This window comes from Protopterus annectens, chromosome 2.part0 (assembly GCF_019279795.1).
Source record: "Protopterus annectens isolate FY-2018-M chromosome 2.part0, PAN1.0, whole genome shotgun sequence".
In the NCBI taxonomy this organism is placed as follows: Eukaryota; Metazoa; Chordata; order Ceratodontiformes; family Protopteridae; genus Protopterus; species Protopterus annectens.
Genome location: NC_056728.1, coordinates 592544928 through 592563527, shown reverse-complemented (window position 1 = coordinate 592563527; position 18600 = coordinate 592544928). Strand labels below are relative to the sequence as shown.

At 45.2% G+C, this 18600-nt stretch overlaps 1 protein-coding gene across 3 annotated transcripts in view; it reads left to right on the top strand.

Moving 5' to 3' along the window:
• The window catches only part of APTX (aprataxin), a 1163679-nt gene that overhangs the window by 661146 nt on the left and 483933 nt on the right, over nt 1-18600 (top strand). For all 3 annotated transcript variants that reach the window (XM_044060974.1, XM_044060972.1, XM_044060973.1), the window contains one exon: nt 8130-8444. In XM_044060974.1, coding sequence (XP_043916909.1) covers nt 8130-8444 — 315 coding nt within the window. The remainder of the gene's footprint in view (nt 1-8129; nt 8445-18600) is intronic.

Here is an 18600-nt window from a genome sequence, read left to right as displayed (position 1 = left end):
TGCCTCCTGCTCCTGTTAAGCCTGATAGGTATTATAGGGTGCCCGAAGCTCATAAGTATTTGTTTAAGAGTCCCAGGGCGGACCCAGAAACTGTTTCTCAGGGGCCTAAAGGTGTTAAAGCTTCTGTTGTTAAAAATCCTGTCCCTCTGATAAAGAGGCAAGGGCTTTGGATAGGTGGGGTAAGAAAGTATATACTTCTTCCACTCTAGCCATGAGGGCGTTGAATTGTCAATTTCATATGCTGAAATATCAGAATTATCTCCTTTCACAATTGAAATCTAAGGTGGATGCTTTGGCGGAAGGTATTGAGTGTAAAGAATTGCTGGATTTGGTTCATGTGTCTGAACAAGTGGGTAAGCATTCTTTGCAGTGTGGTTTTGATGCTGTTCAGGCCTCCTCGAGGGTGGCTGCTACTAGTTCTGTTCTTCGCAGACATGCATGGTTGAAGGATCAGAATTTAGCTGAGCATGTTAAGACCAGGATTTTGGATGCTCCTTTACAGTCTGATGTGTTGTTTGGACCGCCTGTGGAAGCAGTTTTAAAGAAAATGGAGGACAAAGCTAAGTCTATGCAGACTGTTAAAGATTTTTGCAGGTGCAACCTCCAAGTTTAGTAGAAATTGGCCTGCTAAGGGGTGGACATATCCTGCTTATGGTTCCCAGTCTAGGGGTAGATCTAGACGTGGTAGGGGCAGGGCTCAAGGTTCTTTAGGCCTAGATCAGACAGTTCACCTGCTCAGACTTCTGGTGAGGGCAGGGGTCAGTCCTTTCGTAAGCAGACCCAATGACCTGCCTTTTCAGCTGCCAGTGGACTCTCGTCTGGCAGCTCCTTTGGGAGGAAGATTGTCTCTTTTCAAAGAAAATTGGGATTTAATCACTCAAGACAGATGGGTGCTGGATATCATTCATCACGGGTACAGATTTTATTTCCACACAATGCCCCTTTCAAAGGCATGCCAGATGTTCCTCCTCCACAAAGAAAAGAGGCTCTCAAGCAAGTTTCTCAGTTACTCCAGATAGGGGCTATTCAGCCAGTCCCTGTATCAGAAAGGGGCTTCGGATTTTATTCTCGCCTGTTCCTAGTACCAAAGAAGGGGAACACGTGGAGACCAATTTTGGATTTATCTATCCTCAACACTTATCTGGACATTCCCAAGTTCAAGATGTTGACGTTACAGCAACTGTTACCTCTGCTGGGCAAGGATCACTGGATGGTAACTTTGGATCTCAAGGAAGCTTACCTTCATGTGCCCATAAGGCTAAGTTGCAGAAAGTATCTGCGGTTTCGAACTGGAGATTTTCATTATCAGTTCTCTGCATTGCCCTTTGGCTTATCTACTGCCCAGAGTATTCACAAAGGTTCTGGCTCCAGTGATAGCTTACTTCAGGCTTCAAGGCATTCAAATTTATCCTTACTTGGACGACTGCCTGATTCTGGCTCAAGAAAAGGAACACCTTCTACAGCATCTGGAATATGTCATAGCAGTGCTAAGATGCCTAGGGTATTCTGTGAACGAAATAAAGTCCAGTCTAGTACCCTCTCAAGACATGTGCTTTCTGGGTGTGAGACTGAATACAGCAGCCCAGATGGCCTTTTAACCCCGGACAAACAAAAGAGTCTGTCACTTTACTTCCATCAACTATCTCATCAGTCCGTGCTGACTGCAAGGACAGTCCTTCAAGCATTAGGGTTCATGGCATCTTGTATTCTAGTGCTTCCCAATGCCAAACTGCATATGAGGAAGCTGCAATGGTATCTCAAAAATGTATGGACACAGCACTGCCAAGATTTGGACACTGTCATTCAAATAATACCTTGCCTTCAAAAGGAATTCTTGTGGTGGGCTCAGGAATGTCACCTAAACAAGGGACTCTCTGTGACCCGGCCAGAGGCGAGTCAGATTTTAACGACAGATGCCTCGGACACTGCTTATCTAAATGGAAAGTGGATACAAGACAAGTGGCCTGCCAGACTACAGCATCTACATATCAACATGAAGGAGATGTTAGCAGTCCAGTTTGCATTGATGGCGTTCAAGGAGTTACTTCTTCCAGGGCAGGTGTTGATTCTGACAGACAACACAACTGTCATGTGGTACATCAACAAGCAAGGGGGAACACATTCTTATCCTCTATGCAGGCAAGCAATGATTTTATGGGAGACTGCGTTAAGCCTGCAACTGACTCTTCAGGCAAGGTTTCTGCCAGGAGCACAGAACTCCCTAGCAGATGTATTAAGCAGACAAATCATGGATCCCCACGAGTGGAAACTGGATCTTCATGTATTTCAGAAATTGACAGTGTCATGGGGAACCTCAGACATAGATCTGTTCGCTTCTCCACTAAACCACCAGCTGCCAAGGTATTGCACAAAGGGGTTTCATCACACAGCTTGGAAAGTGGATGCTCTGTCTTTCAGTTGGAAAAACCTTCATGTCTATGCCTTTCCACCTCTACCTCTTCTTCCAAAGGTATTACTAAAGGTCAGACAGGACAGGCCAAGGATGATTTTGATAGCTCCAGATTGGCCTCGACAACACTGGTACCCACTTCTAAGGAGTCTTGTAAAGAAGCCTCCATGGCCTTTACCTCTGATTCCTCATTTGTTATCTCAGAAGGACGGTCATCTGCTCAATGTCAAGCTTCAATCTCTTCATCTCACAGCTTGGCATATTCTGTGTTGAAGCATGGTAGCTCTCAGCTTCCTCAACAAGTTTTAAATGTAATTATGGAAGCTAGAAGGCCTAGTACTAGGAGAGTGTACGCAGAAAAATGGAAGAGATTTTTATTTTGGAGTACAGCAAAGAATTTGGAGATTTCAGAGCCTAATTTGAGTGTGGCTCTTCAATATCTTACTGAATTATTGGACAAAGGTTTGTCCTTCTCTTCCATAAAGATTCATGCTGCAGCAATTTCAGCTCACTATGATTGTGACCCACCTTTGTTTTCGCATCTTTTGTTCAAGCAGTTTCTTAGAGGGCAAAGAATATAAGACCCCCACGTAGAGCTCCTACTCCTGCTTGGGATCTCAATTTTGTGTTGGAAAAACTTACTCTACAACCTTTTGAGCCTGCAGCTACTGCTGAATTGAAATATTTGTCATGGAAGACTGCTTTTCTGTTGGCTATTACTTCTGCAAGAAGGGTGTCTGAGTTGCAGGCCCTTATGGCAGTAGAGCCCTTTTTGATTTTCCATAAGGACAGGGTATCATTACGTACTAATCCTTCCTTTATGCCTAAGGTGGTTTCTAGTGTGGCTTTAAACCAAACTATTCATTTGCCTACGTTTTTGCAGATCCTCAAAATAAAGGGGAAAAGATTTTGCACACTTTAGATGTACACAGGCAATTGCGTTATTATTTGAGCAGGACTAAAGATTTTAGGCAGTCTCAGCAGTTACTTGTTTCTTTTGCTTTGAGTTCACAGGGCAAGCCTGTGTCAAAACAAACTATTTCTAGGTGGATTGGCTTTTGCATTGCATTTTGTTATTCCCATCATGGCAAAGAGGTTCCAGCTGGGATTAGGCCTCATTCCACTAGGGCTACTGCCACTTCAACAGCATTTCTAAGGGGTGGCAACTAAGGATATTCTGGAAGCAGCTACTTGGAGTTCAGTGCATACTTTCTCTAGGCATTATCACCTGCCTATATACTCTAAGACTAGAGCTGGTTTTGCCACAGCTGTTTTACAAGGCATGTTGTCAGCTCCTGCTACTTTATAATTTGCCAGCCTCCCTTACCTCTGCTTTGGGATTCTACCCAATTGTCAGGACTGCAGCAAGGGAAGACGAAGAACATAGTACAGTTTTGTACCTACCATAAATGTAGATGTTCGAGGATTCCCTTGCTGCAGTCCAATTACCTCCCTCCTTCCCCTCTGTGTTTCAGGGTGGTTGTGTAGGTGAGTTTTCATGCTTATATTTTTTGTATGTATTACTGTATATATTGTACATGTTTTTTGGTGCAGGTTGTTTTTGGGACTTGTCTTTTTGGGTCTTCTGACATCTGGGGCAAGAAAAGACTGAGGAAATGACGTCGGTCATGCGCATTAGTACCCTGACGTACTGACGTCAGTCTAAGGCGCCATGACCGACGTCAGCCTTATACTCTGGTATTCGGGCCGACTGGGACGCGGACTATACCCAATTGTCAGGACTGCAGCAAGGGAATCCTCGAACATCTACATTTATGGTAGGTACAAAACTGTACTTTCCTTAATTACCATTGTTGGTAATTGTTCTATTTTTTGGCCGGTATTCTACCTTCCCTTTTCTCTCAAATAGTTTTTGCTGTTTTGAGCACTTCTTAATTACCATACTTGGTAATTCTTTCTCTCATACTGCTAGTTGATATTTTCAGAGTACCATTGTTGGCACCTGTATCATATTTTTCCCCTAGTCATATTTAACAAAAAAAAAAGTTTAATTAGTAGTAGTGGTTCTTGTCATATTTTTCTACGTATATGTCTCTTTCTGGCATTATATTGTAGTTTATTACCATGGCAGATAAACTGCCAGGGTTTAAAAAAATGCAGTAAATGCAGACTTAAGATACCATTGTCCGATTCTCATAACCTCTGTGTATATAGCTTGGGACTAGAGTATTTGCAAGCATCATGCTCCATTTGTCAAGTTTTTCACCCAAGAGCACATACAGACAGAAAAAATAAATTAATCCTCAAAGGCCTTCTTCCATCAGCCTTAGAAGTCACTAACTGGAAGTCAAACCTTACAAGCATGAGAAAAAGGAGAGAAAAAAGAGGCCTTCAGAACATCCCAGCTCTTCTCAATCTTCTTCGTCTCCGACATCAGAACCTTGGAAGAAGACTCGGGAAACTTTGGATCTGACACAAAAACCCTCTGATCTGACAACTTCAGACACTAGATCTGCCTGTTCTGATCCAACCCATTCAAAATCTAGACATCTACCAAGAACATGGTATGCGTCTTCCCTGGATCCATTTCCCTCTCTGCTCCCATCTCCCTTCCTGGAAAGATGGAGATCCCCCTCCATTGCTTCTTCCCATTCATCCAGAAGTCTTACTAAAGCAGATGTGGACAGAATGATGATGAAGTTTCCTTCGACACAAATTCAGATGGGAGTTTTTCCAGCTCCTACCCCAATGGGTCTGGAGACCTCTATTCAAACAATCCCACCAGTTCTAGCTCTTTCAACGATCCATCCTTTGGTTTCAAGCCCTCTGATCTGAGACTGCTGGAACTGTCTGTTTCAGATCCGAAGATGCCTTTTTCTTCAGATCTGATGTATTCTTTGAGCGTGCTGGCCCCAACCATTTCAGAGCCAGACGGCTGTTGGACCCGAAGCTTCGTTGTTGGATCCAAGGGGTTAGAGTCAACTGAGAAGTTGTCAGAGCCATCTGTGCCCCTTGGTGCTTCTGTATTTGAAAGCTCAGTTCCAACACTTGCCTCTGGTGCAGTGTCTTTTGGAGCCAGTCATTACCAATTCACAGTAATTCCCTTTGGTCTCACCACATCCCCAGGGTGTTTACCAAATGCATGGCAGTAGTAGCAGCTCACTTTAGACTCCAGGGATTCTGATGTTTCTGTATCTAGATGACTAGCTCCTAACTGCCTTGACCTAGCATCTGCTGATAGCACAAAACATGTGCTCCATATTTGTTCCAACCAAGGCATTACAGTCAACCACAACAAATCTCTGCTTCAGCCATCTCGGATGTTAGAATTCATGGGGGCCATTTTCAACACAACATCAATGACAGCGTCTCTCCCATTTACTGAGGGTTCAAATCATTAGTATTCAATTCGGAAGTCAGTATTGCCAACCAAACTATATTACAGACCCTGGATCAATGTCTGCAGTAATTATACTGTTTCCACTAGCAAGATACCATATGCGAATGCTCCAGTGGATGTTAGCAACCCATTGGTCCATTTTGCACCAACCTGTATCCATCAGAATAAGCATAACTTAGGCCTGCAAAAAGTACCTTTTTTGATTTCAGTCTGATCAAATATTACAAGGTTATTCATTCATCCCCCCTCAGCCCAAGGCCATAGTAACCATGGACACTTCCCAGATCTGGTGGTGGGGGGGCATTTCTAGGGGAAGACTGTTCAAGGCACGTGGTCCCCCGAAGAGTCCAACTTGCTTATCAATGTGCTGGAAATGAGAGCAGTACTTCAAGCAATTACGGGCATTCCAAGACTTGCTCCTTTCTGGGACTATTGCTGTTCAAATGGAAAATATGTCAGTAGTATAGCACATCAACAAGCAAGGAGGAACCAGATCTTACCCTTTGTGTTGAGAAGCTATGAGTGTGGTGGCAATGGGCATTCTCTTCAAACTGATTTCTGATAGCAGTGCATATACTGGGGAAATCCAATGTTGAGCAGGTCCATATTATTATCTCACGAGTGGTCTGTCAACATAGAAGTGGCAGAATTGATATTTCACCAGTGGGGCCAACCATGTTGTGATCTATTTGCATCTCCTCTGAACAATAAATGCAGCAGGCTCTTTGCACTAATCCCTCTTCAGGGGGAGTAACTGAGAGATGCTGTTCTTCACAATTGGCCCCCAGGTCTATTTTGTGCTTATCCTCCGATCCCCTTTATCCCCAAATTCCTATAGAAAGCTTCTCAATTGCAAAGTAAAATCAACCTCATTGCCCCTTGCTGGCCTCGACAGATTTGTTTTCTCTTCCTTTGGCCTCCTCTAGTTTATCCACCTTGGATTCTGGATCCAACTCCAGACCTCCTGTCTCGCCCAACAGACATGACTCACTCAGACATCTTGGGCCTAAAGCTGACTGCATGTTTTTTCCAATTCCATTGATAGCCAGACAGCCAAAGCTCTCTTCTTCAGTGCGCCACATTTGTTATCTTCTCACAAACCTTCCACTAGGAAGATTTACAAGAACAAATGGAAAAGACTTGTCCTCTGGGCACAACAACAAGACATGGACTCCTTTCAGCACCAGTACACAAGATTCTTGAATTCCTGGCTTCTATCTTTAACGAAGGGGCTAGTCCCTCTACGGTCAAGGTTCAATTAGTCGCCATTTCCAATTTTCATATTGGAGTTGATAATTCTACTTTGTCTTCTTCACGTCTTTGTAAAGCCTTTATAAAAGGAGCCTTTCTACTCAAACCACCTTTCAAGGACCCTACTCCACCTTGGAATCAGAATTTAATGTTACAAGCCCTAACCCAGAGTCCATTTGAACCAACTGCAAAATGTGAAGTGTGATATCTGACTTGGAAAACTATATTTCTAATAGCTGTGACATTGGAAAGAAGAGTTTCAGAACTTCAAGCTTTATCTTCTAAGCCACCCTATTTAGTTTTTCATAAAGACAGTGTATCCTTAAGAACAAATTATTTCCTTCCTTCCTACCTAAGGTGATGTCAGGATCTAACATTAATCAAACTATTAACCTTCCCATATTCTTTCCAAATTTTTCAAACAAAGATAAATACATTTTGCATTTATTAGATGTTCACAGACAATTACGTTTTTATCTTCACAGATCAGAGAACTTTATTAAGCCAGATCAATTATTTGTATTCTTTTCAGAAACTAGATTGGGCCAGCCAGTTTTGAAAGTAAGTTTGTCAAAATGGGGTGACAGATTGCATTTCTTTTGTTTATAAAAAGTTTAGTCTGGCTTTGCCAAAACCTTTGATAGCCCATTCAACCAGGTACATGGCAACGTCATCTGCCTTTTTATCCAGGACTTCCATGGACGATATTTATGTGGCTGCGACTTGGGCCAATCCTCATACCTTTATTACTCATTACAAATTGGATCTGGTCTCTAGGCTTAGCCTTCATCTCTACAGTAGTCAGAATTATCTTTCCTGAGAGTTACCTGGCATTCAGGTAGCTGGGGACTCTGTCCCATATGTTGAGGAATGAATGAAAATTGACAACACAGAACGTTATGGTGAGTACATAACTTTTTTTATGCATTTGTGGTAGGGTGGGGGTAATTGAGTATGCATTTAGGACTTCCATTGTTTTCTTAACTGTGACTTTGTTAAAAAATGCATAGACTTCTGCAGACAGAAAAGAGTAAGCACTCCTTGTATTAACAACTGCTGCAGCACTAACTCAAGAACCGGGACTGAATCGTGTTTATTCTGTCACAGCTTGGCAGCAATCCAACTAGTATTGATTCTGTGGAACTTGGTAAAGATGCTGAAGCAAAGTTGAAGACTGGTGTGATTTTACACATTGTAAATGGACTGTATCCCTACACGGTTGAGTTTTCTGAGGCACCGGAAAATATAAGTGAACGTTCCAGATGTAATGAAGAAAGGAGTAAATCTGACAAGAGACAGTTTGAAAAGTGTGTAAACAGTAATGTGGATACAATGGCACCAAAGAAACATAAATCTACAGATCTTAGTAAAGTCAGCAGCCCTTCATCATCAAAGACACCCAAAGAGGAGCCCACAAAAAAAGTAAGTAGCACATGCAACATACGTTGTTTGTTCTGATAAAGGAATTATCCTTTCCTACTTGGTGGGAAATTGCCATCAACAAAATAACCTTGCTGGCACCTTTGTGTCTTTATGTTCATTAAAGATTAGTGTACTTTAGTAATTGTCATTTTCAAATGTGGTAGTAAAACTTTGGCCTGTTTTTCTGTTTTTTTGCTGTACTGTAAAACTGACAGTTTTGCTCTCAGTTATTGCCATATTTAGCCCATATATGAGACAGCATATTTATTTGCCAGTTGTTTATTAATATTAATACTTGTAGTCAGGGTTGCCAGACGTCCCTATTTGAGCAGCACTGTCCCGGGATCATCAGCCCAATCCCGAGTCCCGCACTGCCAGTTAAAATCCTGGTGAAACAGCCTCCGCTTTGCGATTTATGATCGGCCCATATGCCAGCATGTTAGCCAATCATAAACTGCAAAACAGAACCACTTCTGTTCAGTGAGGAACAGCGAGCTGTTCTGCATTGAACAGAAGAGGATGTTCGTGTTTCACTGTTGCAGTCATTACTCTTGGGTTATCCTGCTGGCAGGCTACCCGCAGTCGTCCAGAATTCCAAAGTCTAGGTCTGGCGTCAGTTGCTGTCGCCTCTTCCCTGACGTCAGTGTGCCAGGGGTATAAAAGATGCAGCCGACGCCATTTTCTTCAGTCTTTCTTGCTGCACGGTGCCCGAAGCAAAAGCAGTTCGCAAGTGCTGGTCGCCCGACTCCTGAGATACTTATTTTCGAATTTCAGAACCGAAGTCTTCATTAAAGCTAAGTACCCCATTGGGGAAACTTTTTACTTGCTCCAGTCCGATGTCAGAAAAAGTTAACAATTGTATTTCTTGTGGGAAGCAAATACCTCATAAGGACTTTCACTCTTACTGTATTCCTTGCCTAGGCCCTGATCATAACGTTTCTAGCTGTCGTTTTTGTGCTAGATTCAACTAACACACTATTAAGCGTCGGTTTCGATTTTGCATTTCATTACTTTGGCCGAAGATTTAATTACATAATGCCGTCGGACCAGCCGACAACCGAAGTTTACAAAAAACGCAAGGACAAGGAAAAGGATAGGCATCCGAGGTCCAAAACTGACGACGAGGCCTCTGCTAGGCCAGTTGCCGGTTCTCAGTGAGGCGCTTTCGCAGCCCCTGGCGCGCGCTACCTCAGAGCCACAGGCTGCTTCTGACTCCCACGTGGAGCCGACTGGGCCTCTGGATACTCAAGGTATTGGACACTTGGAAATCATTCCCTCAGATGGGTCTGGAGCCGCTGAGCAGGCATCGGCTTCTGAGGGTGTCTTCAGACCTACACAACTATATATTAAACCATCTTCAGCTTCAAAGACTAAAGCAGCTCTAAAGACAAAGAAATAAGTGCAGCATTCTCCTGCTCAGACTTCCATGCCTAAGAAACAGATGCTGAAAATGGCCGAAGACCTAATTACTTTGATCAGGGGCTCCCATCCCCCTCCTGATAAGAGGCCTAGGCAAGAGACAAAGTATGTTTCTTCTGATCAGGTTTCTATTTCCTCTGATTCCTTTTCTGAACAGGATTACTCCATGCTTCCCTATGAGGATTCTGATGCTGAAGAATCCATTCCTTCAGCCTCTACTCCTGAGGATTATTCTTTTGGGGAAACTCTGCATACCATGAGGGAGCATTTCCACTGGGAGAGCCAAGATTATTGTAAATCTAAGAAAAGGCTCAGTGACTTTCTGCTACTTCCTCAGCACAGACCCCTTGCTGTTCCACCTGTTCTAGACATTGTAGATTATGTATTTTCAGAGTCCGGCCTGTCCCCTGACTCTTTACCCCCTGCACCTGCTAAGCCAGACAGATACTACAGGGTCCCAGATTCTCATAAATTTGTATATAAAACCCCGCTGCTGACCCAGAAACTATTTCTCAGGTTCCCAAAGGGGTCAAAGCTTCCACTGCAAAAAACCCTGTCCCCTCTGTCCCCAGCTGGAACACTGATGCACATCCATTGTTATGATGAGCACCCATAATGTTCATATTTGTTATTGGTATCATAGTTTGTGCCGTATACTTCTTTTCCTGTCTTGTTTCTTTTGCATTGTCCAAGAGGGAACAGTGCAGTAGGGTAAGAGGAGTGTTAGCAGTCTGAGTCAATTTTATGTACTGAGTGGTCTTAATGCATGCAATGTAAAGCTGTACTTACAGATTCAGTTGTGGTAAGAACCCAGAACTTTCACTTTAAATAGAATGCAGCCACAGATTAATTCAGCAGGTCTCTTGTAAGACAAGCCAGAAATCCTCTTCAGTACCAGACAAAAAGCTGCCCTATTTCATTTTAGCAAAGCATCCCAAAGCTATTTGATTGGCGTTATGAGTGTTCCTTTTTTAGAGTAGGCAATGTGCAGTCAATCACCACTTTCAAGAGGGCATTAACTTATTTATGTGCGCTAGTACTCTGCTACCCTTCTTGCAGTGTGCCTACCAGAAAACTTCACAAAAATAGGACCTCTACGCTACATTTGTTCATCACATGCAAGGAAACAACTATGGCAATCTGAAGTAGTTGCTTCATTTGTTCTGCAACCTGTGGGTCTCTGATCCGACCGGCAGCTTTCCAAGCTTCAAGATCCGAGCTCCTAGCTCCTCCCCTCTACCCACAATCCCCTGTCACCACCACACTACCTCAGATCATTTTTGCCGCTGCTTGAATCACAAGCATCTTGAGAAGAGCTCCTAAGCTTAGTAACAGGGAAGTGAATTTTTTTCAAGAAATTTTCTTAAAACTTTAACAAGTTAAAAAGAAGAGTGTTGAGAGTGTTTCTCTGCCCTTTTTTATTTTCGGGATTGCGTTTTATTCAGTTAACCCTCCCCTAGGTGTTTGGGCGTGTGAGTGTGTGTGTCAGGAAAATGGCCAAAGGCCATAAAGCTATTTTTTCAAAGTGCACTGGGTGTGGCCATAAGCTTTCCCCAGCTGATGGCCACACTTAGTGCGTTATATGCCTGGGGGTTGCCCATTTGTCTTCAGACTGCCAGGTTTGCGCAGCCTTCAACCCCCGGGCTGTGAGGGACGGGAGGAACAGGCTTATTCTGGCGGGATTGCTTCCCCCGGAGGAGGCCTCTTCCTCCTCTCCCTCCAAGGTGCAGGCTGCCCGGGTAGCTTCGGCACCCCTGATTCCCTCGACTCAGGCTGGGACTCAACCTCCCACTACTGCCTTGAGTACAAGGGAAGTTCAGTCTTCTCCTTCTAGGGAAAAGCACAGGGAGAAGCACAGACACAAGAGGCGAGCCGAGCCTCATCCCTTGGCTCCGCCTTCGAAGACTGTTAAATCGCCTCCGAGGGTGTCTGGACCTTCTCCTTCTCGGCTCTGATCTCCTTCCTTCTCGCCGGAGGAGGAGCTCCTATCACCCTCGAGGTCGTCGAGGCGGCCTTCCAGGCCCGCCTCTACGACCTCCTCTAGATCTACTAGGTATCTCTCCGACGCTGATATGGACAGGATGATGCGTCGGTTTTTGCAGACCCAAATGCAGATGGGGGTGCTCCTGCCTCCCCATCCACAGGGGGGGAGTGCAGCTTCAATATTTGCCCCGATTTCTCCTCCTTCAACCTGGATCCAGGTTTTGGAATCTTCGGATCCAGGCCCTTTCGGAGCCGGGGTTTTGTCGGCGCCGGTGGCCCAAGCCTTCTCGACGCCGACCATACCCTTGAGTATCTTGGATCCAAACTCTCGGGGCCGTGGGCCGGGCGTCGGATCCGTGGGAGCTGGTGCATCTTTGGCGCCGCCTATGTCTGAGAGCACCTCCCTTTCGGATCCGATGGCTTTGGCTCCAACCCCGATATCTATCTCGGAGCCGAGGAGACTGCGCTCGGGGCCGGAAGAGAGTAGTTCTCCCTCTGCATTCGAGGTAGTGGAGAGGGTACTGTCGAGGTCTTCCAGGTCCCCGACTCGGGCTTTGGATCCTTCCGCTCCCTCACTGCATACGGGTCTACCTTCCATCATCCTTCCATCAGGACAGCCTGCTCAGATCCTCCAGTTGGTTCCCTCGGAGGAACAAGAGGCCGTTGATGAGCCCTCTTCTGATAGTCCCACAGAGGAGGTGCCTCGTAAACGGATGTGTAAAAGGAGGCACATGGACTCCCCTGAGTCCATCACCACAGATACGGACTTAGAGGAAAGGGAAGGTTCCCCAAGGTCACCCCCCGAGGATGTCTCCTTTGGAGACATCATGGAAATGTTGCGTATTAGGGGGGGGTGGTCTGCCCAAAAACCTTCCTCGAATGAGTCTGTATTTCTGGAGGCGTTTGAAGCGGGCCCATCTACCTCCTGGGTGTCCCCACCGGCAGATCCCCTGGTAGATCTCCTGACTACCAGGGCTTGGCAGGAACCCGACACCGTGGAGCCTATCCCATGCCGGCCGGATAAAATCCTTAGCCCCCCTTCAGATAGTCAGGCTTGGGCCAAAGGGTCTCCAGTTGATGCCATGTTGGTGGCTGCTGCCACTAAGAGAGAACTCTCCCAGGAGAGCTCCATGGTCCACCCACCGGACAAGGAGTCTCGGGCACTGGACCGTATAGGGAAGCGGACCTTTGCTTCAGCAACCTTCTCCGTGAGGGCGCTGAATTATATGGCGCATGTCATCAGGCTGCAACAGAATTTAATCAAGGAATACACTGCAGCTCCACCAGAGTCAATGTCGGTCGAGGACAAAACCGTGTTCTCGACTCGTATGGCCACTCTCAAGTCCATTTCAAATACGTCCATGCGGCTACTGTCGTATGCTATGGAGGGAGCCGCAAGGGCCAGCGGGGCAGGTGTTGTCTTGAGACGCCACGCCTGGCTCCGCCTTTGTAATTTCGCGGAACCTTTCAAGGCGTCCTTCACGAATGCACCCTTTGACGGCTCTTCGCTTTTTGGCAAGACCGTACGCGATACACTAGTCCAAAGTGAGAAGGACGGGAAGACGCTGTCTGCCGTCGGAGTCCGCTTCTCGAGCCCCCAACGTTCCTTCTCAAGGAATCAGAGGGGGCAAAAGAAGCTGTGGTTCCGCAAGTCTCAGCAATCCTATCCAGCTTCGGACTCCGCGCCCTTCAGAGGCAGAGGGGCAGGGTGGACGCCGGCCCAGAGGTAGAGGGGGACCGCGTAACTTCGGGTCTAGGGAGCCTTTTTCCGAGAGACCTGCGCAGCAGCCCTGAGGGCTTACCTGACTGTCCAGCTCTGGAGGCAGTCGGGGGGCGTTTAACGAAGCACCTGTCAATGTGGGAGTCCATCACGAACGATCGATGGGTGCTCCGAATTATATCCAGAGGCTACAAAATTCCCTTCCTATTTCGTCCTCCCTCAGGTGGTCGCCTCCCCGATGTCCCACCCAATCAAAGAGAGGCGGCGACCGTAGAGATTTCAAATTTGTTAGGAAAAAGAGCCATCCAGCGGGTCCCCCCAGACCAATCCGGATCGGGCTACTACTCAAGGTTCTTTTTAGTGCCAAAAAAGACTGGGGACCTCAGGCCCATTCTAGACTTGTCTGCCCTGAACATGTTTGTCCCCAAAGAAAAGTTCCGGATGGTCACTCTACAATCTATTCTCCCCTTAATGCAGGAGAATGACTGGATGTGCTCTATAGACCTCAAGGACGCGTACTACCACATTCTAATGGACAGACGGTCCAGGAGGTTCTTCCGCTTCTGGCTAGGGGCCAGTCATTACCAGTTCAGGGTCCCTCCGTTCAGACTCACCTCAGCCCCCAGGGTGTTCACCAAAGTCATGGCAGTGGTTGCGGCCCACCTGAGGCTTCAGGGCATAAGGGTCTTTCCGTACCTAGACGACTGGCTCCTCACAGCAACCAACAGGCATCAACTTTGTACCGCGAGGGACTATGTTCTGTCTCTTGCCGACAGCTTGGGCATTTCAGTCAACATACCGAAGTCTTTTCTTCATCCTGTGCAAGCATTAGATTACATAGGAGCCATTCTAGATTCCCGATCTTCTCGGGCCTTCTTGACCTCGGACAGGCTGTCCAGCCTCTCACTCCAAGTTTTGGCTCTTCTTCGCACCAAATCTCTGCCGGCAGAGTTAGTCCTGAGAGCACTAGGCTCGATGGCAGCGGCTATCGGCCTCTCTCTCCTACCCTCTTTGTCGAGAAGCCATGAGAGTTTGGGAATGGGCGATATCCACCAACCGCTTTCTGATAGCAATGCACATTCCGGGACGATCCAACATTCTGGCGGACAAATTGAGTCGAGTAATTCTCAGTCCTTACGAGTGGTCTCTCAATCCGAAAGTTGCCAAGGAAATTTTCCACAAGTGGAGTTGGCCTCACTGCGATCTTTTTGCTACCCCCCAAAACACAAAATGCAGCGAGTTCTTCGCAATTCTTCCCCCAGAAGGGGAGAGCCCCAGAGACGCTCTGATTCATGCTTGGCCTCCCGGTCTACTCTATGCTTACCCCACGCTTCCGCTCATGGCGAAGTTCATTCAGAAAGCCGGACGGTTGGGGAGCAAAATTATCCTCATAGCCCCATTCTGGCCTCGTCAAATCTGGTTTCCATACCTGCGGTCTCACAATCTCTCCTCCCCTTTAATCCTGGATCCCATTCCAGATCTGATATCGCACCCAACGGGGTGCCCAACACCGAACCTGGTAAACCTCAAGCTCGCGGCTTGGTTGATCCAGTTCCACTAATGGAAAGGACTCCCGGTATCTCGTCACCAGTGAAAACTATTCTGGTAGCGGCTCATAAACCGTCCACCAGGAAAATCTATAATAGCAAGTGGAAACTATTTTCTATCTGGGCTAACAGCCAAGGTCTCAACCCCTTTACTGTTCCGATTCCTACAGTCTTGGATTTTTTGTCCATGATTTTTGAACAAGGGGCCAGTGCATCGACGGTAAAAGTACAGTTGGCAGCAATATCCCATTTTCATGTGGGAGACAGATTAGGATCTCTAGCGTCTACAAAATTGTGTAAGACATTCTTGCGTGGCGTTTTCCTTCTCAAGCCACCGGTGAAATCCGTGACTCCCCCTTGGGACTTGACCTTTGTTCTGCAAGCCTTAACGAAACCTCCTTTTGAACCTGCAGCTTCTGTACCCCTTAATTTTCTGTCCTGGAAAACGGCATTCTTGGTAGCCATAACTTCTGCTAAAAGGGTTTCAGAGCTCCAAGCTTTGTGCATGAAACCTCCCTATCTTATTTTCCACAATGACAGTGTCTCTCAGGACTAACCCGTCTTTTTTACCAAAAGTGGCATCTGTGGCAAATATCAATCAGACTATCAATCTGCCAATTTTCAAAATAAGGGAGAATACATGTTGCATACACTAGATGTACATAGACAGTTGTGTTTTTACCTGCACAGGACCAAAGATGTTCGTAAGGCTGATCAACTCTGTGTCATTTGCTCCTTCATCCATGGGAAAACGTATATCCAAAGTGACACTGGCTAATTGGATTTGTCAATGTATTTCTCAGGCTTATAAGGCATCGGGCAAAACAACCCCATTTAAAATTCATGCACATTCCGCAAGGTCCATCGCAACTTCTGCAGCCTTCTGGTCCAGGATGCCATTGGACGACATATGTTCAGCAGCCACTTGGTCCTCTGCTCATACGTTTATTTCTCATTATAAGCTGGACATGATATCTAGAAGCAGGGCGTCCTTTGGCTCCGCGGTGCTTCGGAATATCCTTCCATAGACCACCCAGGTTTCTTTGTTTAGGTAGCTGGGGACTCTGTCCCACAGGTTGCAGAACAAATGAAGTAACTACTTCAGATTTAGAAGTTATGTACTCACCATAATGTTCCATCTGAGTAGGTACTTCATTTGTCTGCAACCATCCCCCCCTGCCATCCCCCTAACCTGTATCGGGTTTGTAGGATCTTTTATGATTCTTGAGAATATCTGAATCTGTTTATTACAGGTTTTTTCAGGTGATACAGCAAAACTGATCTGAGGTAGTGTGGTGGTGACAGGGGATTGTGGGTAGAGGGGAGGAGCTAGGAGCTCGGATCTTGAAGCTTGGAAAGCTGCCGGTCGGATCCGAGACCCACAGGTTGCAGACAAATGAAGTACCTACTCAGATGGAACGTTATGGTGAGTACATAACTTCTAATTTCCAGTGTACCAGGCAAAATCGTTAATCCTTTGAACACACTAAATGCATTTCCCTAGTCATGACCATGCTCATTACCACTCGGCATGACATTATTTTTAAATGTTTGTATTTTCATTGCCATTGTACTCCGTTCACATGTTCAAATCTCTAGCATGCTTCTGTCTCTAAAGTCCACTGATATGTTCTGTGTGTTCCTTTTTCATATTCTTTTCCTTGATCAGCTTACTTGAAGAGTTAGCATTTCTTTTAATCCTGTGTCAAAGAAGTCCAACCATTCAGCCTCAAACTTTAATATATATTTTTTTAAATATTGATCAGTTTTAGAGTACATGTCATAATAGTGGAATTGATCGTGTCATCATCAGTAAACACTGCTACTGATAGTTTCTAAATTGAAATAAATAGTGTGTCAGTCAGTAATTCATCTTGGTCTGTTTTATCAGTGTACTTTTCAGTTTAATTAAAAGCCATCAGAACATACAGTGGATATAAAAAGTGTGCACACCCCTGTTAAAATGCCAAGTTTTTGTGATATAAAAAATGAGACCACAGTAAATAATTTCAAAACTTTTCCCGCCTTTAATTTGACCCATAACTTGTACAATTCAATTGAAAAACAAACAAATCTGTTAGGGGAAAAATATAAAAAATAAAAAACGTACAATATGCTGGTTGCATAAATGTGCACACCATTAAACTAATACTTTGTTGTGTGTGCACACCCTTAAACTAATATGTTGTTGAAGCACCTTTTGATTTAATTATAGCATTCTTCTTGAGTAGGAGTCTATCAGTATGGCACATCTTGACTTGGCAATATTTGCCCACTCTTCTTGCAAAAGTGCTCCAAATCTGTCAGATTGCAAGGGCATCTCTTGAGCACAGCCCTCTTCAGGTCACACCACAGATTTTCTATTGGATTTAGGCCTGGGCTCTGACTGGGCCATTCCAAAACTTTAATTTTCTTCTGGTGAAGCCATTCTTTTGTTGATTTGGATGCATGTTTGAGGTCATTGTCGTGTTGAAAGGTGAAATTCCTCTTCATCTTCAGCTTTCTAGCAGGCACCTGAAGGTTTTGGGCCAAAAGTAACTGGTATTTGGAACTGTTCATAATTCCCTCCACCTTGACTAAAGCCCCAGTTCCAGCTGAAGAAAAGCAACCCCAAAGCGTGATACTGCCACCACCATGCTTCACTGTGGGGATGGTGTTCTTTTGCTGATGCAAAGTGTTTTTGCGCCAAACCAACCTTTAGGAATTGTGGCCAAAAAGTTCAACCTTGGTCTCATCAGACCATAACACATTTTCCCACATGCTTTTGGGAGACTTGATGTATTGTTTTGCAAATTTTAGCTGGGCCTGGATGTTTGTCTGTGTAAGAAAAGGCTTCCATCTTGCAACCCTACCCCATAGTCCAGACATATGTCGAATACGGGAGATTGTCACATATAGCACACAACCAGTACTTGCCAGAAATTCCTGCAGCTCCTTCACTGTTGCTGTAGGTCTCTTGGCAGCATCCCTGACCAGTTTTCATCTAGTCTTTTCATCAATTTTGGAGGGACGTCCAGTTCTTTGCAGCATCACTGTTGTCCTATATTTTCTCCACTTTTTGATGACTGTCTTCACTGTGTTTCATGGTATATCCAGTGCTGTGGAAATGTTTTTGTACCTTTCTCCTGTCTGATACCTTTCAACAATGAGATCCCTTTGATGCTTTGTAAGCTCTCTGCGAACTATGGCTTTTGCTGTAGCAGGCAACTGAGTAAATGTCAAGAAAATCCTACTAGGACAGCTGACCTTTATTTAGGGTTAATCAGAGTCTCTTTAATGGATGGCAGGTATGTACCCAAGAAAACTGAATGCTGTAATTAAATCAAAAGGTGCTTCAACAAAGTATTGGTTTAAGGGTGTGCACACACAACAAAGTATTGGTTTAAGGGTGTGCACACTTATGCAACCAGTGTATTGTAATTTTTTTATTTTTTATATTTTTCCCCTAACAGATTTGTTTGTTTTTCAATTGAATTGTACAGGTTAC